The 19,355-nt window shown below is 43.5% G+C and overlaps 2 protein-coding genes across 2 annotated transcripts; both read right to left on the reverse strand.

Moving 5' to 3' along the window:
- Positions 1–7,556: 7,556 nt before the first annotated feature.
- On the reverse strand, positions 7,557–11,100 carry LOC149970831 (uncharacterized). The gene is made up of 4 exons (XM_090225124.1): positions 10,810–11,100; positions 10,144–10,248; positions 9,777–9,826; positions 7,557–9,605 (listed from the first exon to the last, which is right to left on the reverse strand). The coding sequence occupies exons 1-4, from the start codon at positions 11,036–11,038 to the stop codon at positions 9,279–9,281; spliced, it is 711 nt and encodes a 236-aa protein (XP_090081250.1). The 5' UTR covers positions 11,039–11,100; the 3' UTR covers positions 7,557–9,278.
- Positions 11,101–11,630: 530 nt separating this feature from the next.
- On the reverse strand, positions 11,631–17,552 carry LOC110508968 (uncharacterized). The gene is made up of 6 exons (XM_090225123.1): positions 17,304–17,552; positions 16,685–17,026; positions 14,277–14,456; positions 13,611–13,715; positions 13,242–13,291; positions 11,631–13,070 (listed from the first exon to the last, which is right to left on the reverse strand). The coding sequence occupies exons 1-6, from the start codon at positions 17,347–17,349 to the stop codon at positions 12,744–12,746; spliced, it is 1,050 nt and encodes a 349-aa protein (XP_090081249.1). The 5' UTR covers positions 17,350–17,552; the 3' UTR covers positions 11,631–12,743.
- Between the last annotated feature and the right edge of the window lie 1,803 nt (positions 17,553–19,355).

Consider the following 19,355-nt stretch of genomic DNA (forward strand, 5'->3'; position numbering starts at 1 on the left):
AGTCTTTGCCTCACTGTGCGTGTAGATGCACTCACACCTGCCTGCTGCCATTCCTGAGCAAGCTCTGTACTGGTGGTGCCCCGATCCCGCAGCTGAATGTGGAAATAGGAAGAATGTGTATTTTGTGGCTTATGAAAGTGTTGAATACAAAGTGTTGACAGTGGCGAGTAAGAAGCTAAACATGAACTCACTCATAAAAACAGCAGTTCTACTTTTGACATTTGAGTCATTTAGCAGACGTTCTTATCCAGAACAATTTACAGTCAATGCATTCATCTTTAGACAGCTAGGTGGGACAGCCACATATCACAGCCATGTGCTGTATTCGTTGACAGCCTCTTTCTAGTTATGGTTTTAAATGTTTTGAAATCTCACACTATCAATTTTTCTGTAGCTTTCTCTTATGCCTGCTAGATTACTGCAGACACGGTATTCCGAGCCATCCGATTGGCCAGCGGTAGCCCTATTTAGTGCACTTGATTTGCTCTCTGGGCCCACCGGGAAGGCAGAGTTTGAACCTTTAGACACATGATATGGTTCCACATGGCAACAATTCTACCGCCAACAGCCCAAGATGAATAACAGCCCGAGACAATAAAAAAATAGGAACACAAGGCTTTATCGTTGGGCTTTGTACACAAATGCTTAGAGATCTACCAGTCGATTGCGCTCCACCGGTTTGGTGACTACTGCTCTAGAAAGTGGAGTAAAGTTCAATCTCGTGCTTTTCTCCGTGGACTGATATTTCTTTTTCATGGCAGTCTCGGGGTACTGCTCGCCAGCGCGCGGTGCAGTTTAGAGGCAACATTGATGGTGAGTATTACTCCTCTGTCCCACTGCATGACCTGACTGCAGGACACAAGTCAAAGACTGCAAATACCATAGACCACCACTAGATGGAGACCAACACCAGGGTTACAAACGTACAGGAAGAGACTGTTATATCAGTTCACTATGACCACCAATCAATGTGATTTTCTCCAGAAACTGACAAATAATTTTGAGAGGGAGTGTGTTTATGTATCTAGTTGACAGGGACAACACACATTCATAAACATTTCAATTTTCACGTTGATGTATTTAGTAGTATTTACTATTTATTAGGATCCCCTTTAGTTGTTGCTGAGGCAACTACGCTTCCTGGGGTAGTCGTGGAAATATTTGGTCAATCATATTTCACAAATCCCGGAGCATGTGAGTTCAAATAGACTATTTATTACTTCATAATAAAAGCCGAGCTGGGATCATGAAAACAACTGCCTTCCAGTCTTGGCACAGAATACTTCTACATTTGTCCTTCTTACGTCATTCTCATAGTGACTCCTCTTAATGGCTTATCACCTCTGGCATTTATCCACCATTATCATATTGTCTTCAAATTAGGACATGCAACCTGTAGAGTCACAAAAATAGTTTCATGCATGTAGGACCATAGCAACAGACCTTGGCACTCTACAGGATTAACCAATACATGACATCCTGCTGAATCCTCTGAAAGGGGAACCGCTGTTCTGGAAAAGACCCAAGAGGTGTAACCATAGTTGGCCATAACAGTTACAAGAATAACCACGTGCATGTCTAACGGTTTCCAATGACCTAGAGCACATGGAGTGCACTAGTTTTGCTGGCTCTTTCTGAAATAAATAATTTGCACATATGTACTGAAAAAATCACAATGGGGTCCAAACATGAAACAAAATAAGAAATGAAGTACGTAATATACAGAAATATACAGCACTACATTTACATTGCAATTGAGCCATTCAGCAGACACTCCCATCCACAGCGACCCACAGCAAGTGGATTCATCTTAAGACAGCCAGACGAGACAACCACATATCAAAGTCATATCCTAACCACGTATCACATACATAATACAACACATAATACAATGCAGAAAACAATACAAAATGCATAAACATGTCTGTGTCTCTTTACAGTCGCCATCCTGCAATAAGGAGGTATTTTATCTGTTAGCTTGAGTTACCTGGGGTGGCAGAGAGTTCCATGTAGTCATGGCTCTATTTAATACTGTGTTTCCCAGCCTCTGTTCTGGCCCTGGGGACTGTGAAGAGACCTCTGGTTGTCTTGTCCATACCAATGAGTGTCCGAACTGTGAACCAACTGCCTAAACAGACAGTTCGGTAGCTTCAACACATCAACATCTCGCACAAAGACCAATAGTGATGCAGTCAATGTTTCCTTCAACTTTGAGTCAGGAGAGACTGACATGCATGTCGTTGACATTTGCCCTCTGTGTACATCTAAGTGCAATATGTGCTGCTCTGTTTTGTATCAACTGTAACATACTGTATGTGAAAATATAAAATCAAACTTAAGGCCCCCATGCAGTTATTTCAATGTAATTTTTATAGTCACTGTGTGTTTATTTGATCAAAATAAGTCAAATGTATATTTTTTTATGATGTATTTCCCTGAGCCTCTTTTGGCCATTGATCGTGTGGGTGTTAGGAAACAAACACAGCCCTGATTGGCTGATAGGATGGCCTAGAGCCCACCCACTTACCTAGATGACCCGTTATTGGTCCCTTATAATGAGATCAGATTGTGGCTTCATGAACATGCTGAAATTTCAGGCATTCTTTTAAAACAGCTCTCACACAGAAATGTAATTATCATAAATGTCACAATATCCTAGTGTTATTTCCACCTCTCTAGTGTGGTAATATCATAAAAAAATAGGGAATTCAAGTTTTTAACTGCACTTCCCCTTTAATTTAAATTGCATTTACAATCGCAACACAATTCACAATAAAACAATCAAATGAAAAAGTAGAAGCAAACAGGAAGCAGTAAAAAGGATAAATTAAAGAACATAAAACACACAGGACGTCTAAAACAATCACTGGTTAAAGGCCAAGCTAAAAGGGCTGTTTTTAAAGGCACCCTTTATCAGGAGTTTATCAAGACATCATTAATGCTTATTTAATCATTTACAAATGTGTAAAAAAAACACAGTTAATAGACAGTTATAATGCCTTGGTCAAAAGGTGTGATACCTTTTTAAGTGCTTGCCAAATAGTGAGACAATATTTATCTGCAGATATTAACATGCAATTAAATGACAGGGAAACACATCTGATGGAAGAGAGAAGTCAGGGAAACATCTGGAAGAGAGAAGTCTGGGAAACACATCTGATGGAAGAGAGAAGTCTGGGAAACACATCTGATGGAAGAGAGAAGTCAGGGAAACACATCTGATGGAAGAGAGAAGTCAGGGAAACATCTGGAAGAGAGAAGTCTGGGAAACACATCTGATGGAAGAGAGAAGTCTGGGAAACACATCTGATGGAAGAGAGAAGTCAGGGAAACACATCTGGTGGAAGAGAGAAGTCAGGGAAACATCTGGAAGAGAGAAGTCAGGGAAACACATCTGGTGGAAGAGAGAAGTCAGGGAAACATCTGGAAGAGAGAAGTCAGGGAAACACATCTGGTGGAAGAGAGAAGTCAGGGAAACACATCTGATGGAAGAGAGAAGTCTGGGAAACACATCTGATGGAAGAGAGAAGTCTGGGAAACACATCTGATGGAAGAGAGAAGTCAGGGAAACACATCTGATGGAAGAGAGAAGTCAGGGAAACACATCTGGTGGAAGAGAGAAGTCAGGGAAACACATATCATGGAAGAGAGAAGTCAGGGAAACACATCTGGTGGAAGAGAGAAGTCAGGGAAACATCTGGAAGAGAGAAGTCAGGGAAACACATCTGGTGGAAGAGAGAAGTCTGGGAAACACATCTGATGGAAGAGAGAAGTCAGGGAAACACATCTGGTGGAAGAGAGAAGTCAGGGAAACACATCTGATGGAAGAGAGAAGTCAGGGAAACATATGGAAGAGAGAAGTCAGGGAAACACATCTGATGGAAGAGAGAAGTCAGGGAAACACATCTGATGGAAGAGAGAAGTCAGGGAAACATATGGAAGAGAGAAGTCAGGGAAACACATCTGGTGGAAGAGAGAAGTCTGGGAAACACATCTGATGGAAGAGAGAAGTCAGGGAAACACATCTGGTGGAAGAGAGAAGTCAGGGAAACATCTGGAAGAGAGAAGTCAGGGAAACACATCTGGTGGAAGAGAGAAGTCAGGGAAACATCTGGAAGAGAGAAGTCAGGGAAACACATCTGGTGGAAGAGAGAAGTCAGGGAAACACATCTGATGGAAGAGAGAAGTCTGGGAAACACATCTGGTGGAAGAGAGAAGTCTGGGAAACATCTGATGGAAGAGAGAAGTCAGGGAAACACATCTGATGGAAGAGAGAAGTCAGGGAAACACATCTGGTGGAAGAGAGAAGTCAGGGAAACACATCTGGTGGAAGAGAGAAGTCAGGGAAACACATCTGATGGAAGAGAGAAGTCAGGGAAACATCTGGAAGAGAGAAGTCTGGAAAACACATCTGGTGGAAGAGAGAAGTCAGGGAAACACATCTGATGGAAGAGAGAAGTCAGGGAAACATCTGGAAGAGAGAAGTCAGGGAAACACATCTGGTGGAAGAGAGAAGTCTGGGAAACACATATCATGGAAGAGAGAAGTCAGGGAAACATCTGGAAGAGAGAAGTCAGGGAAACACATCTGGTGGAAGAGAGAAGTCAGGGAAACACATATCATGGAAGAGAGAAGTCAGGGAAACACATCTGATGGAAGAGAGAAGTCAGGGAAACATCTGGAAGAGAGAAGTCAGGGAAACACATCTGGTGGAAGAGAGAAGTCAGGGAAACACATCTGATGGAAGAGAGAAGTCAGGGAAACACATCTGGTGGAAGAGAGAAGTCAGGGAAACACATCTGGTGGAAGAGAGAAGTCAGGGAAACACATATCATGGAAGAGAGAAGTCTGGGAAACACATCTGGTGGAAGAGAGAAGTCAGGGAAACACATCTGATGGAAGAGAGAAGTCAGGGAAACATCTGGAAGAGAGAAGTCAGGGAAACACATCTGGTGGAAGAGAGAAGTCAGGGAAACACATCTGATGGAAGAGAGAAGTCAGGGAAACACATCTGATGGAAGAGAGGTCAGGGAAACATCTGGAAGAGAGAAGTCAGGGAAACACATATCATGGAAGAGAGAAGTCAGGGAAACACATCTGGTGGAAGAGAGAAGTCAGGGAAACATCTGGAAGAGAGAAGTCAGGGAAACACATATCATGGAAGAGAGAAGTCGGGGAAACACATCTGGTGGAAGAGAGAAGTCAGGGAAACATCTGGAAGAGAGAAGTCAGGGAAACACATCTGATGGAAGAGAGAAGTCAGGGAAACACATCTGATGGAAGAGAGAAGTCAGGGAAACACATCTGATGGAAGAGAGAAGTCAGGGAAACATCTGGAAGAGAGAAGTCAGGGAAACACATATCATGGAAGAGAGAAGTCAGGGAAACACATCTGGTGGAAGAGAGAAGTCAGGGAAACATCTGGAAGAGAGAAGTCAGGGAAACACATATCATGGAAGAGAGAAGTCAGGGAAACACATCTGGTGGAAGAGAGAAGTCAGGGAAACATCTGGAAGAGAGAAGTCAGGGAAACACATCTGGTGGAAGAGAGAAGTCAGGGAAACACATCTGATGGAAGAGAGAAGTCAGGGAAACATCTGGAAGAGAGAAGTCTGGGAAACACATCTGGTGGAAGAGAGAAGTCAGGGAAACATATGGAAGAGAGAAGTCAGGGAAACACATCTGATGGAAGAGAGAAGTCAGGGAAACACATCTGATGGAAGAGAGAAGTCAGGGAAACATATGGAAGAGAGAAGTCAGGGAAACACATCTGGTGGAAGAGAGAAGTCTGGGAAACACATCTGATGGAAGAGAGAAGTCAGGGAAACACATCTGGTGGAAGAGAGAAGTCAGGGAAACATCTGGAAGAGAGAAGTCAGGGAAACACATCTGGTGGAAGAGAGAAGTCAGGGAAACATCTGGAAGAGAGAAGTCAGGGAAACACATCTGGTGGAAGAGAGAAGTCAGGGAAACACATCTGATGGAAGAGAGAAGTCTGGGAAACACATCTGGTGGAAGAGAGAAGTCTGGGAAACACATCTGATGGAAGAGAGAAGTCAGGGAAACACATCTGATGGAAGAGAGAAGTCAGGGAAACACATCTGGTGGAAGAGAGAAGTCAGGGAAACACATCTGATGGAAGAGAGAAGTCAGGGAAACATCTGGAAGAGAGAAGTCTGGGAAACACATCTGGTGGAAGAGAGAAGTCTGGGAAACACATCTGATGGAAGAGAGAAGTCAGGGAAACACATCTGATGGAAGAGAGAAGTCAGGGAAACACATCTGGTGGAAGAGAGAAGTCAGGGAAACACATCTGATGGAAGAGAGAAGTCAGGGAAACATCTGGAAGAGAGAAGTCTGGGAAACACATCTGGTGGAAGAGAGAAGTCAGGGAAACACATCTGATGGAAGAGAGAAGTCAGGGAAACATCTGGAAGAGAGAAGTCAGGGAAACACATCTGGTGGAAGAGAGAAGTCTGGGAAACACATATCATGGAAGAGAGAAGTCAGGGAAACATCTGGAAGAGAGAAGTCAGGGAAACACATCTGGTGGAAGAGAGAAGTCAGGGAAACATCTGGAAGAGAGAAGTCAGGGAAACACATATCATGGAAGAGAGAAGTCAGGGAAACACATCTGGTGGAAGAGAGAAGTCAGGGAAACATCTGGAAGAGAGAAGTCAGGGAAACACATCTGGTGGAAGAGAGAAGTCAGGGAAACACATCTGATGGAAGAGAGAAGTCAGGGAAACATCTGGAAGAGAGAAGTCTGGGAAACACATCTTGTGGAAGAGAGAAGTCAGGGAAACATATGGAAGAGAGAAGTCAGGGAAACACATCTGATGGAAGAGAGAAGTCAGGGAAACACATCTGATGGAAGAGAGAAGTCAGGGAAACATATGGAAGAGAGAAGTCAGGGAAACACATCTGGTGGAAGAGAGAAGTCTGGGAAACACATCTGATGGAAGAGAGAAGTCAGGGAAACACATCTGGTGGAAGAGAGAAGTCAGGGAAACATCTGGAAGAGAGAAGTCAGGGAAACACATCTGGTGGAAGAGAGAAGTCAGGGAAACATCTGGAAGAGAGAAGTCAGGGAAACACATCTGGTGGAAGAGAGAAGTCAGGGAAACACATCTGATGGAAGAGAGAAGTCTGGGAAACACATCTGGTGGAAGAGAGAAGTCTGGGAAACACATCTGATGGAAGAGAGAAGTCAGGGAAACACATCTGATGGAAGAGAGAAGTCAGGGAAACACATCTGGTGGAAGAGAGAAGTCAGGGAAACACATCTGGTGGAAGAGAGAAGTCAGGGAAACACATCTGATGGAAGAGAGAAGTCAGGGAAACATCTGGAAGAGAGAAGTCTGGGAAACACATCTGGTGGAAGAGAGAAGTCAGGGAAACACATCTGATGGAAGAGAGAAGTCAGGGAAACATCTGGAAGAGAGAAGTCAGGGAAACACATCTGGTGGAAGAGAGAAGTCTGGGAAACACATATCATGGAAGAGAGAAGTCAGGGAAACATCTGGAAGAGAGAAGTCAGGGAAACACATCTGGTGGAAGAGAGAAGTCAGGGAAACACATATCATGGAAGAGAGAAGTCAGGGAAACACATCTGATGGAAGAGAGAAGTCAGGGAAACATCTGGAAGAGAGAAGTCAGGGAAACACATCTGGTGGAAGAGAGAAGTCAGGGAAACACATCTGATGGAAGAGAGAAGTCAGGGAAACACATCTGGTGGAAGAGAGAAGTCAGGGAAACACATCTGGTGGAAGAGAGAAGTCAGGGAAACACATATCATGGAAGAGAGAAGTCTGGGAAACACATCTGGTGGAAGAGAGAAGTCAGGGAAACACATCTGATGGAAGAGAGAAGTCAGGGAAACATCTGGAAGAGAGAAGTCAGGGAAACACATCTGGTGGAAGAGAGAAGTCAGGGAAACACATCTGATGGAAGAGAGAAGTCAGGGAAACACATCTGATGGAAGAGAGGTCAGGGAAACATCTGGAAGAGAGAAGTCAGGGAAACACATATCATGGAAGAGAGAAGTCAGGGAAACACATCTGGTGGAAGAGAGAAGTCAGGGAAACATCTGGAAGAGAGAAGTCAGGGAAACATATCATGGAAGAGAGAAGTCAGGGAAACACATCTGGTGGAAGAGAGAAGTCAGGGAAACATCTGGAAGAGAGAAGTCAGGGAAACACATCTGATGGAAGAGAGAAGTCAGGGAAACACATCTGATGGAAGAGAGAAGTCAGGGAAACATCTGGAAGAGAGAAGTCAGGGAAACACATATCATGGAAGAGAGAAGTCAGGGAAACACATCTGGTGGAAGAGAGAAGTCAGGGAAACATCTGGAAGAGAGAAGTCAGGGAAACACATATCATGGAAGAGAGAAGTCAGGGAAACACATCTGATGGAAGAGAGAAGTCAGGGAAACACATCTGATGGAAGAGAGAAGTCAGGGAAACACATCTGGTGGAAGAGAGAAGTCAGGGAAACACATCTGATGGAAGAGAGAAGTCAGGGAAACACATATCATGGAAGAGAGAAGTCAGGGAAACATCTGGAAGAGAGAAGTCTGGGAAACACATCTGATGGAAGAGAGAAGTCTGGGAAACATCTGGAAGAGAGAAGTCAGGGAAACACATATCATGGAAGAGAGAAGTCAGGGAAACACATCTGGTGGAAGAGAGAAGTCAGGGAAACATCTGGAAGAGAGAAGTCAGGGAAACACATCTGGTGGAAGAGAGAAGTCAGGGAAACACATATCATGGAAGAGAGAAGTCAGGGAAACACATCTGGTGGAAGAGAGAAGTCAGGGAAACATCTGGAAGAGAGAAGTCTGGGAAACACATCTGGTGGAAGAGAGAAGTCAGGGAAACACATCTGATGGAAGAGAGAAGTCAGGGAAACACATCTGGTGGAAGAGAGAAGTCAGGGAAACACATCTGGTGGAAGAGAGAAGTCAGGGAAACACATATCATGGAAGAGAGAAGTCAGGGAAACACATCTGATGGAAGAGAGAAGTCAGGGAAACATCTGGAAGAGAGAAGTCTGGGAAACACATCTGATGGAAGAGAGAAGTCAGGGAAACACATCTGATGGAAGAGAGAAGTCAGGGAAACACATTGTGAGGACATGAAGCACATTATCTAGCTGTCAGCTAAAAACAGAGCTCAATGTTCAAGAGGCTGTTAGTGGCAAACGTAGTTCATGACACGTTTCTTGTGATTGGTTGCCAGTGTGTTTTTTCTCCCTTGTGATTGGTTGTCAGTGACTCAGGTGTCTCTGGATTTGCTCACTGTGGAGTAGATGGGAGGCGCCTCAGAGGAGCTGTGTGGATGAATGACAATAGAGTAGGCAGGGTTTTGACTTATGTTGACAGTGGCATAGTCACCAGAAAAAGTGCTCTTTTTAGCGATGGCGACAGTGGCCTCATTGGGGCAGCTGGGGTCCTTGTGGAAGTTGACGCTGGCATAGTTGAGAGAGTCAGAGGGGCTTGTGGGTAAGTTGGCGGTGGCGTAGATTGTGGGGGTCTCACTACCTGAACTGGACTGTAGGGGGCGGTCCTTTATTTCTTCATAGTGATCATCACCATGACAACCCTGGAGAGGAGGAAAAGGAGGAGAGGGACAGGCGGACATGATGAAAGAGGGAAGAACATAGATTAGAACATGCTCTCTCTCTCTCTCTCTCTCTCTATATATATATATATATATATATCACACAGACATGCAATGACGCTCACAGGCAGGCGCTTGCACACACACACTGACCTCTATGTTGATCCGAGTGTCTGTGTTCACCCTGGGTGCTGAGGAGCCAGCTGTGGAACACAGCACACACACACACACACACACACACACACACACACACACACACACACACACACACACACACACACACACACACACACACACACACACACACACACACACACACACACACACACACACACACACACACATGTCAATATTGGGCTGCAGCAGTCTGTTCAGGAGGTTCTCAGAGCCCTGTTCTCAATGAGACCCCTATTTCTCAACCAGGGTCAAAGGAAGATTGTATATGCAAGTTTCTTGCAATTTAAGACTGGGTGTGAGTAACTTCCCCTTGTGTGTGTGTGTGTGAGAGAGTGTTTCTCACCTGTTTCCTTGTTGAATTTCCATCTATAGACTATGAGCAGGCTGACCACAAGCACCAATAGCAGCATGACCAGAGTCCCAGATACTATGATGACCACTGATGTATCTGAACAGACAAACAGTATGATTAGAACACATACTTTACAATCAGCACTTCTGTTCAACTTACATAGGGCCTTTTACACTGTGAAGTAAGATCTGCCTCTCTTCCACATCAGATGTGTAACTTTTCTGTTTACTTCCTGTCCTGACATTAGCCTTGGATGTGGTGGCCAACAATGTGTAAAAGCAGCCTCATACAACAAAAATGCTGTCGACTAGTATTAAAGTAATTATTGCAGGGGCATGTGGAATCGGAGAGACATTATCTTTTCACTACCACTCAGAAGGAGGAATCTGGTATAGAAGTGTCCCAGATTACCTAAAGTCAGATTTGACGCCAGATCAGTCTCTACATGACAAAATTATGTGTTGAGAAACTGGTTTTAAACTAGTGCAGCGTAAAAAGGCTCATAGGCTGCGTTGACACAGCTTTTTTCCACTAATTGGTCTTTTGACCAAAGAAATCAGATCTTTTCACATCCGATCTTTTTCAGGGCTGATCTGATTGGTCATATTTTTGGGCTGTTTAGATGTCTGTTTAAAAGCAGCCATTAAGTTTATTTACCAAATCCATTTTTTGTTGATGATGAGATGGATGATGGTGTTGAGATGGATGATAGTTGAGAGATGGATGATGATGATGATGAGATGGAGGTGGCTAAGGATGATAGCGTTGGTGAACCTGGATTTGATGCTGTTGTTTTTGTAGCAGGTTTTCTTGTGGTGGGGGTTATTGTTGGTGTCGCTAAAAACAAAGGACCACAAAACACAGTTGTTGTGAAATGTGTGGACATTTTTCACTTGGCTAACATGTTGTCTACTGGTATTAAAGTAGTTATTGCACAGAGATGTGTTGTCAGAGCACCATGTCTTTACACTACACCACCAAGAGAGGGAATCTGATTCCAAAGTCAGATTTGACGCCAGATCTGTCTATGTACAATACACAAATATGTTTATGTGATAGAATGAAATGTGCCTTAATAATAACTAAATAATAACACAGCATCATAATGTGTACCAGGAAGTAATATGCTCTTCATTTATCTGAATGGTGATAATATGATCTGTGTGCTCTAGTGATGTCTGGACCACAAACACAACAGTGAATTCAGCTCACTGCAGTGGCCTGCCCAGTCACCGGATCTCAATCCAATTGATTATCTGTGGGATGAGATTTAATGAGCTATTTGGAGTAGAAATCCACTACCAGCCAACTTGATTCAACTGTGGGAAGCATTGGAGTCAACATGGGCCGGCATCCCTGTGGAACGCTTTGGACACCTTGTAAAGTTCATGCCCTGACGAATTGAGGCTGTTCTGAGGGCAAAAGGGGGTGCAGCTCAATATTAGAAAAGTGTTCCTAATGTTTTGTCCTCTCAGGACAACGTATTTTCTGGAAGAGAGAAGTCAGGGAAACACATCTGATGGAAGAGAGAAGTCAGGGAAACACATCTGATGGAAGAGAGAAGTCAGGGAAACATCTGGAAGAGAGAAGTCAGGGAAACACATATCATGGAAGAGAGAAGTCAGGGAAACACATCTGGTGGAAGAGAGAAGTCAGGGAAACATCTGGAAGAGAGAAGTCAGGGAAACACATATCATGGAAGAGAGAAGTCAGGGAAACACATCTGATGGAAGAGAGAAGTCAGGGAAACACATCTGATGGAAGAGAGAAGTCAGGGAAACACATCTGGTGGAAGAGAGAAGTCAGGGAAACACATCTGATGGAAGAGAGAAGTCAGGGAAACACATATCATGGAAGAGAGAAGTCAGGGAAACATCTGGAAGAGAGAAGTCTGGGAAACACATCTGATGGAAGAGAGAAGTCTGGGAAACATCTGGAAGAGAGAAGTCAGGGAAACACATATCATGGAAGAGAGAAGTCAGGGAAACACATCTGGTGGAAGAGAGAAGTCAGGGAAACATCTGGAAGAGAGAAGTCAGGGAAACACATCTGGTGGAAGAGAGAAGTCAGGGAAACACATATCATGGAAGAGAGAAGTCAGGGAAACACATCTGGTGGAAGAGAGAAGTCAGGGAAACATCTGGAAGAGAGAAGTCTGGGAAACACATCTGGTGGAAGAGAGAAGTCAGGGAAACACATCTGATGGAAGAGAGAAGTCAGGGAAACACATCTGGTGGAAGAGAGAAGTCAGGGAAACACATCTGGTGGAAGAGAGAAGTCAGGGAAACACATATCATGGAAGAGAGAAGTCAGGGAAACACATCTGATGGAAGAGAGAAGTCAGGGAAACATCTGGAAGAGAGAAGTCTGGGAAACACATCTGATGGAAGAGAGAAGTCAGGGAAACACATCTGATGGAAGAGAGAAGTCAGGGAAACACATTGTGAGGACATGAAGCACATTATCTAGCTGTCAGCTAAAAACAGAGCTCAATGTTCAAGAGGCTGTTAGTGGCAAACGTAGTTCATGACACGTTTCTTGTGATTGGTTGCCAGTGTGTTTTTTCTCCCTTGTGATTGGTTGTCAGTGACTCAGGTGTCTCTGGATTTGCTCACTGTGGAGTAGATGGGAGGCGCCTCAGAGGAGCTGTGTGGATGAATGACAATAGAGTAGGCAGGGTTTTGACTTATGTTGACAGTGGCATAGTCACCAGAAAAAGTGCTCTTTTTAGCGATGGCGACAGTGGCCTCATTGGGGCAGCTGGGGTCCTTGTGGAAGTTGACGCTGGCATAGTTGAGAGAGTCAGAGGGGCTTGTGGGTAAGTTGGCGGTGGCGTAGATTGTGGGGGTCTCACTACCTGAACTGGACTGTAGGGGGCGGTCCTTTATTTCTTCATAGTGATCATCACCATGACAACCCTGGAGAGGAGGAAAAGGAGGAGAGGGACAGGCGGACATGATGAAAGAGGGAAGAACATAGATTAGAACATGCTCTCTCTCTCTCTCTCTCTCTCTATATATATATATATATATATATCACACAGACATGCAATGACGCTCACAGGCAGGCGCTTGCACACACACACTGACCTCTATGTTGATCCGAGTGTCTGTGTTCACCCTGGGTGCTGAGGAGCCAGCTGTGGAACACAGCACACACACACACACACACACACACACACACACACACACACACACACACACACACACACACACACACACACACACACACACACACACACACACACACACACACACACACACACACACACACACACACACATGTCAATATTGGGCTGCAGCAGTCTGTTCAGGAGGTTCTCAGAGCCCTGTTCTCAATGAGACCCCTATTTCTCAACCAGGGTCAAAGGAAGATTGTATATGCAAGTTTCTTGCAATTTAAGACTGGGTGTGAGTAACTTCCCCTTGTGTGTGTGTGTGTGAGAGAGTGTTTCTCACCTGTTTCCTTGTTGAATTTCCATCTATAGACTATGAGCAGGCTGACCACAAGCACCAATAGCAGCATGACCAGAGTCCCAGATACTATGATGACCACTGATGTATCTGAACAGACAAACAGTATGATTAGAACACATACTTTACAATCAGCACTTCTGTTCAACTTACATAGGGCCTTTTACACTGTGAAGTAAGATCTGCCTCTCTTCCACATCAGATGTGTAACTTTTCTGTTTACTTCCTGTCCTGACATTAGCCTTGGATGTGGTGGCCAACAATGTGTAAAAGCAGCCTCATACAACAAAAATGCTGTCGACTAGTATTAAAGTAATTATTGCAGGGGCATGTGGAATCGGAGAGACATTATCTTTTCACTACCACTCAGAAGGAGGAATCTGGTATAGAAGTGTCCCAGATTACCTAAAGTCAGATTTGACGCCAGATCAGTCTCTACATGACAAAATTATGTGTTGAGAAACTGGTTTTAAACTAGTGCAGCGTAAAAAGGCTCATAGGCTGCGTTGACACAGCTTTTTTCCACTAATTGGTCTTTTGACCAAAGAAATCAGATCTTTTCACATCCGATCTTTTTCAGGGCTGATCTGATTGGTCATATTTTTGGGCTGTTTAGATGTCTGTTTAAAAGCAGCCATTAAGTTTATTTACCAAATCCATTTTTTGTTGATGATGAGATGGATGATGGTGTTGAGATGGATGATAGTTGAGAGATGGATGATGATGATGATGAGATGGAGGTGGCTAAGGATGATAGCGTTGGTGAACCTGGATTTGATGCTGTTGTTTTTGTAGCAGGTTTTCTTGTGGTGGGGGTTATTGTTGGTGTCGCTAAAAACAAAGGACCACAAAACACAGTTGTTGTGAAATGTGTGGACATTTTTCACTTGGCTAACATGTTGTCTACTGGTATTAAAGTAGTTATTGCACAGAGATGTGTTGTCAGAGCACCATGTCTTTACACTACACCACCAAGAGAGGGAATCTGATTCCAAAGTCAGATTTGACGCCAGATCTGTCTATGTACAATACACAAATATGTTTATGTGATAGAATGAAATGTGCCTTAATAATAACTAAATAATAACACAGCATCATAATGTGTACCAGGAAGTAATATGCTCTTCATTTATCTGAATGGTGATAATATGATCTGTGTGCTCTAGTGATGTCTGGACCACAAACACAACAGTGAATTCAGCTCACTGCAGTGGCCTGCCCAGTCACCGGATCTCAATCCAATTGATTATCTGTGGGATGAGATTTAATGAGCTATTTGGAGTAGAAATCCACTACCAGCCAACTTGATTCAACTGTGGGAAGCATTGGAGTCAACATGGGCCGGCATCCCTGTGGAACGCTTTGGACACCTTGTAAAGTTCATGCCCTGACGAATTGAGGCTGTTCTGAGGGCAAAAGGGGGTGCAGCTCAATATTAGAAAAGTGTTCCTAATGTTTTGTCCTCTCAGTCTATAGTCTGACTGCTGACATGGTATCAATTGTGTGGTTGTTCTGTACTCCACATAGATATCCCCCAGCATCCTCTTGGGTTAGCCTGGTGATGGTCACGCTGAAAACTCTGTCTGTCTTGTTGTGGAACAGTGAGAACCTCCCTTTCTGGCTTTTGGTTTTTGTCACTTTAACATCAACTAGACAATTCGATCGTGTCTTTTCTTTGCAGAAGTATTTCTGATTGTCTTCATACTTTTCATCATAAACACAGTGGTGGAGACAGACCGTTCTTCATACTGTAGCCAGTCACTGCAGTGCGATTCTCGCAGCACCAATCTGTCATTTTAAACAAACATGTAGGCCTAGCGCTCAGAAAGAAGTTCAGCCGATGTATTAGCAAATAAATATATACCATAACAGAACAAGAAAGGTTTGGAAACTCCAATGACAAAAAATTGTACACCATGAAACTTCCTTGTCTCATGTCCAGACGCTGTCCTGTCCTGTTCCTTGTCTCATGTCCAGACGCTGTCCTGTCCTGTTCCTTGTCTCATGTCCAGACGCTGTCCTGTTCCTTGTCTCATGTCCAGACGCTGTCCTGTCCTGTTCCTTGTCCCATGTCCAGACGCTGTCCTGTCCTGTTCCTTGTCTCATGTCCAGCCGCTGTCCTGTCCTGTTCCTTGTCTCATGTCCAGACGCTGTCCTGTCCTGTTCCTTGTCTCATGTCCAGACGCTGTCCTGTCCTGTTCCTTGTCTCATGTCCAGACGCTGTCCTGTCCTGTTCCTTGTCTCATGTCCAGACGCTGTCCGGTCCTGTTCCTTGTCTCATGTCCAGACGCTGTCCTGTCCTGTTCCTTGTCTTATGTCCAGACGCTGTCCTGTCCTGTTCCTTGTCTCATGTCCAGACACTGTCCTGTCCTGTTCCTTGTCTCATGTCCAGACGCTGGCCTGTCCTATTCCTTGTCTCATGTCCAGACGCTGTCCTGTCCTGTTCCTTGTCTCATGTCCAGACGTTGTCCTGTCCTGTTCCTTGTCTCATGTCCAGACGCTGTCCTGTCCTATTCCTTGTCTCATGTCCAGACGCTGTCCTGTCCTGTTCCTTGTCTCATGTCCAGACGCTGTCCTGTCCTGTTCCTTGTCCGTTGCTCAATAAATGTTCTCCCTGTACCTGCTTTTCGTCTACCAGCGTCGATCCTTACATTCACATTTATAGACAGAGCTATAAATGCAAGGACTGACCATGCACAAGATCAATATTGTAGTTTTAACCATGGTTTGAGTCTTTACAGTGTTTTTGTTAACAATTACATCATTTACAAACAATGGAGCAAAGAAAGCAAATATTTTTAATTTTAGTGTGGTATGACAGTTGAATTAAGCTCATGAGGCATTTTATAAGTCATATATTTCAAGAATAAATGGGTATATATCATACATTCTAAAGTACAAAAGATTGCAAAAGTGAATGTAAAATATGGAATAAAGTGGTAGGATATCTGGTTAGGATTCGTGGTCAATAGCAGAAGCTTGATTAGGAATGTATATTATAAAATGTCTAGTTTGGAAGTGATAAAGTTTTGAGGATGAGAATCAAAGGTTTACAGTACCTCTAGAGACTTCAAGGTTCACTTTAATGTAGTTATCTTTTCCCCATTTGTCCACTCCACACCAGTATCTCCCAGCATCATTTAACGTCAGGTTGGTGATTGTCACAATGAAGACACTTTCTTCTCTGTTGTCCTTCAGCGAGTATCTCCCGTTAGAAGAACTGTTTTCCCCTGCCTCAGTCTTAATAACTTTGTCTTTATTAAAAACAGAACAATCCCCTTTGCAGAGGTACTTCTGTTGGCTCCTCCACTCCTCTTTATAGGGGCATCTGATCTCTGCCTTGCCCCCCTCATATCCTTCCACTGTGATCAACTCTGCTGAACACACACTCCACACAGCAGCTGTAGGACACACCAACAGTCTCATTACAAACAGTACAAACACCCCAGCTTCCATTTCACATACTGTAAGAGGGGATTCTGGTCTGGTACACAACTGGTGATCACCATCACATCCATCAGTACATACTGGACCTTGTGTTCCTCAGTGTCCCCTCCCCTTTATCCAACAACATTATCAGTGAGTGAATGGAGTTACACTGTAAAATGTTACAACCAAATGTATCCAACTATAGAGAGGAGTCACTGGACATGTGTTCATTCAGACTGATGTACTCACCTAAGAGGAGGACAACCTTCAGTGTGAGGACCAGCAGGATAACCATGATGACTTGTGGCTCCCAGCTAGTTCAAGTCTCTTTAGACCCTGTACACCCTGTTTACTACAGTCCCCTCAATACTTCTATGTCCAGTTACCACCCCAGTACAGGAAGGTCTGCTCCTGCAGTGTGTATGACAACTACTCTGAGTGTGTGTTAGTGTGTGTGTGTGTGTCTACTCTGAGCCACGGAAGTCCTTCTGTTTGACTAAGTACTTCCTGAAACCATTTAACTTCTCAGTAACACTTTAATGTCCGTCAATAAACCATTTCTAAGACATTTATAAAGAGTTTACTCACCATTTATTAATAATTTATTCCTACAATATATGTTAAATAAAAACAAAGTCCTGCTTTAAATGAAGTGCATCTTATAAAGCCTTTATAAAGCCTCGTTAACCACTACATGAATGTGTTACAAATCCTGTTTTATAAAGCCTTGTTAACCACTACATGAATGTGTTACAAATCCTGTTTTATAAAGGGTTCATAACCACTACATGAATGTGTTACAAATCCTGTTTTATAAAGGGTTCATAACCACTACATGAATGCGTTACAAATCCTGTTTTATAAAGGGTTCATAACCACTACATGAATGTGTTACAAATCCTGTTTTATAAAGGGTTCATAACCACTACATGAATGTGTTACAAATCCTGTTTTATAAAGGGTTCATAAATTTGTCTTAAATGTGTGACATAACCACCATAAGCTGTAGACCACACTGTTTACCAAGACATATTGTTAGCTGTCTATTCACCACCACAAACGATGCTGGCACTAAGACTACACTCAACGAGCTGTATAAGGCCAAAATCAAATAAGAAAATGCTCATTCAGAGGCGGCGCTCCTAGTGGCCAGTCACTTTAAAGCAGTCTTAGACGGATTACCAGGACGTGTACTCAGAGCATGCTCTGACCAACTGGCAAGTGTCTTCACTCATATTTTCAATCTGTCCCTGACCGAGTCTGTAATACCTACATGTTTCAAGTAGACCACCTTCCCTGTTCCTGTGCCCCAGAACGCCAAGGTAACCTGCCTAAATGACTATCGACCCGTAGCACTCACGTCTGTAGCCATGAAGTGCTTTGAAAGACTGGTCTACCTAAATGACCTCGTACACTTGCACATCGACTCGGTACTGGTACCCCGTGTACATAGCCAAGTTATCGTTACTCATTGTGTATTTATTCCTTGTGTTATTATTTTTCTGTTTTTGTATTATTTCTCTATTTTCAATCTCTGCGTTGTTGGAAAGGGTCCGTAAACAATAATTTCCCTGTTAGTCTACACCTGTTGTTTATGAAGCATGTGACAAAAGCAACTTGATTTGATTCCATCGAGGTCCTTTACGACTCCAGGGCAAGGAAGCTTACAGGAAAGATCAGCTGTATAGCCACTACACATTTACATATCTGCTCATTCTCTTATAGCTCTATGCTCACTCTACCTAGCTGTATCTACTGTATGTAAACTCCGTTGTCTGTATTGGCATGTACTGGCATGTTGTCTATCATTAGCATGTTGTCTAGCACTGGCATGTTGTCTATCACTAGCATGTTGTCTATCACTAGCATGTTGTCTATCACTAGCATGTTTTATATCACTAGCATGTTGTCTATCACTGGCATGTTGTCTATCGCTAGCATGTTTTATATCACTAACATGTTGTCTATCATTAGCATGTTGTCTATCACTGGCATGTTTTATATCACTAGCATGTTGTCTATCATTAGCATGTTTTATATCACTAGCATGTTGTCTATCATTAGCATGTTGTCTATCACTGGCATGTTGTCTATCACTAGCATGTTGTCTATCACTAACATGTTGTCTATCACTAGCATGTTGGCTATCACTAGCATGTTGCCTATTACTAACATGTTGTCTATCACTAGCATGTTGGCTATCACTAGCATGTTGCCTATTACTAACATGTTGTCTATCACTAGCATGCTTTATATCACTCTATTGTTAGCCAGTCCCTCCAGGATTCCGCGATTCTGCGA

This window comes from Oncorhynchus mykiss, chromosome 28 (assembly GCF_057628025.1).
Source record: "Oncorhynchus mykiss isolate SJ-2025 chromosome 28, ASM5762802v1, whole genome shotgun sequence".
NCBI lineage: Eukaryota > Metazoa > Chordata > Actinopteri > Salmoniformes > Salmonidae > Oncorhynchus > Oncorhynchus mykiss.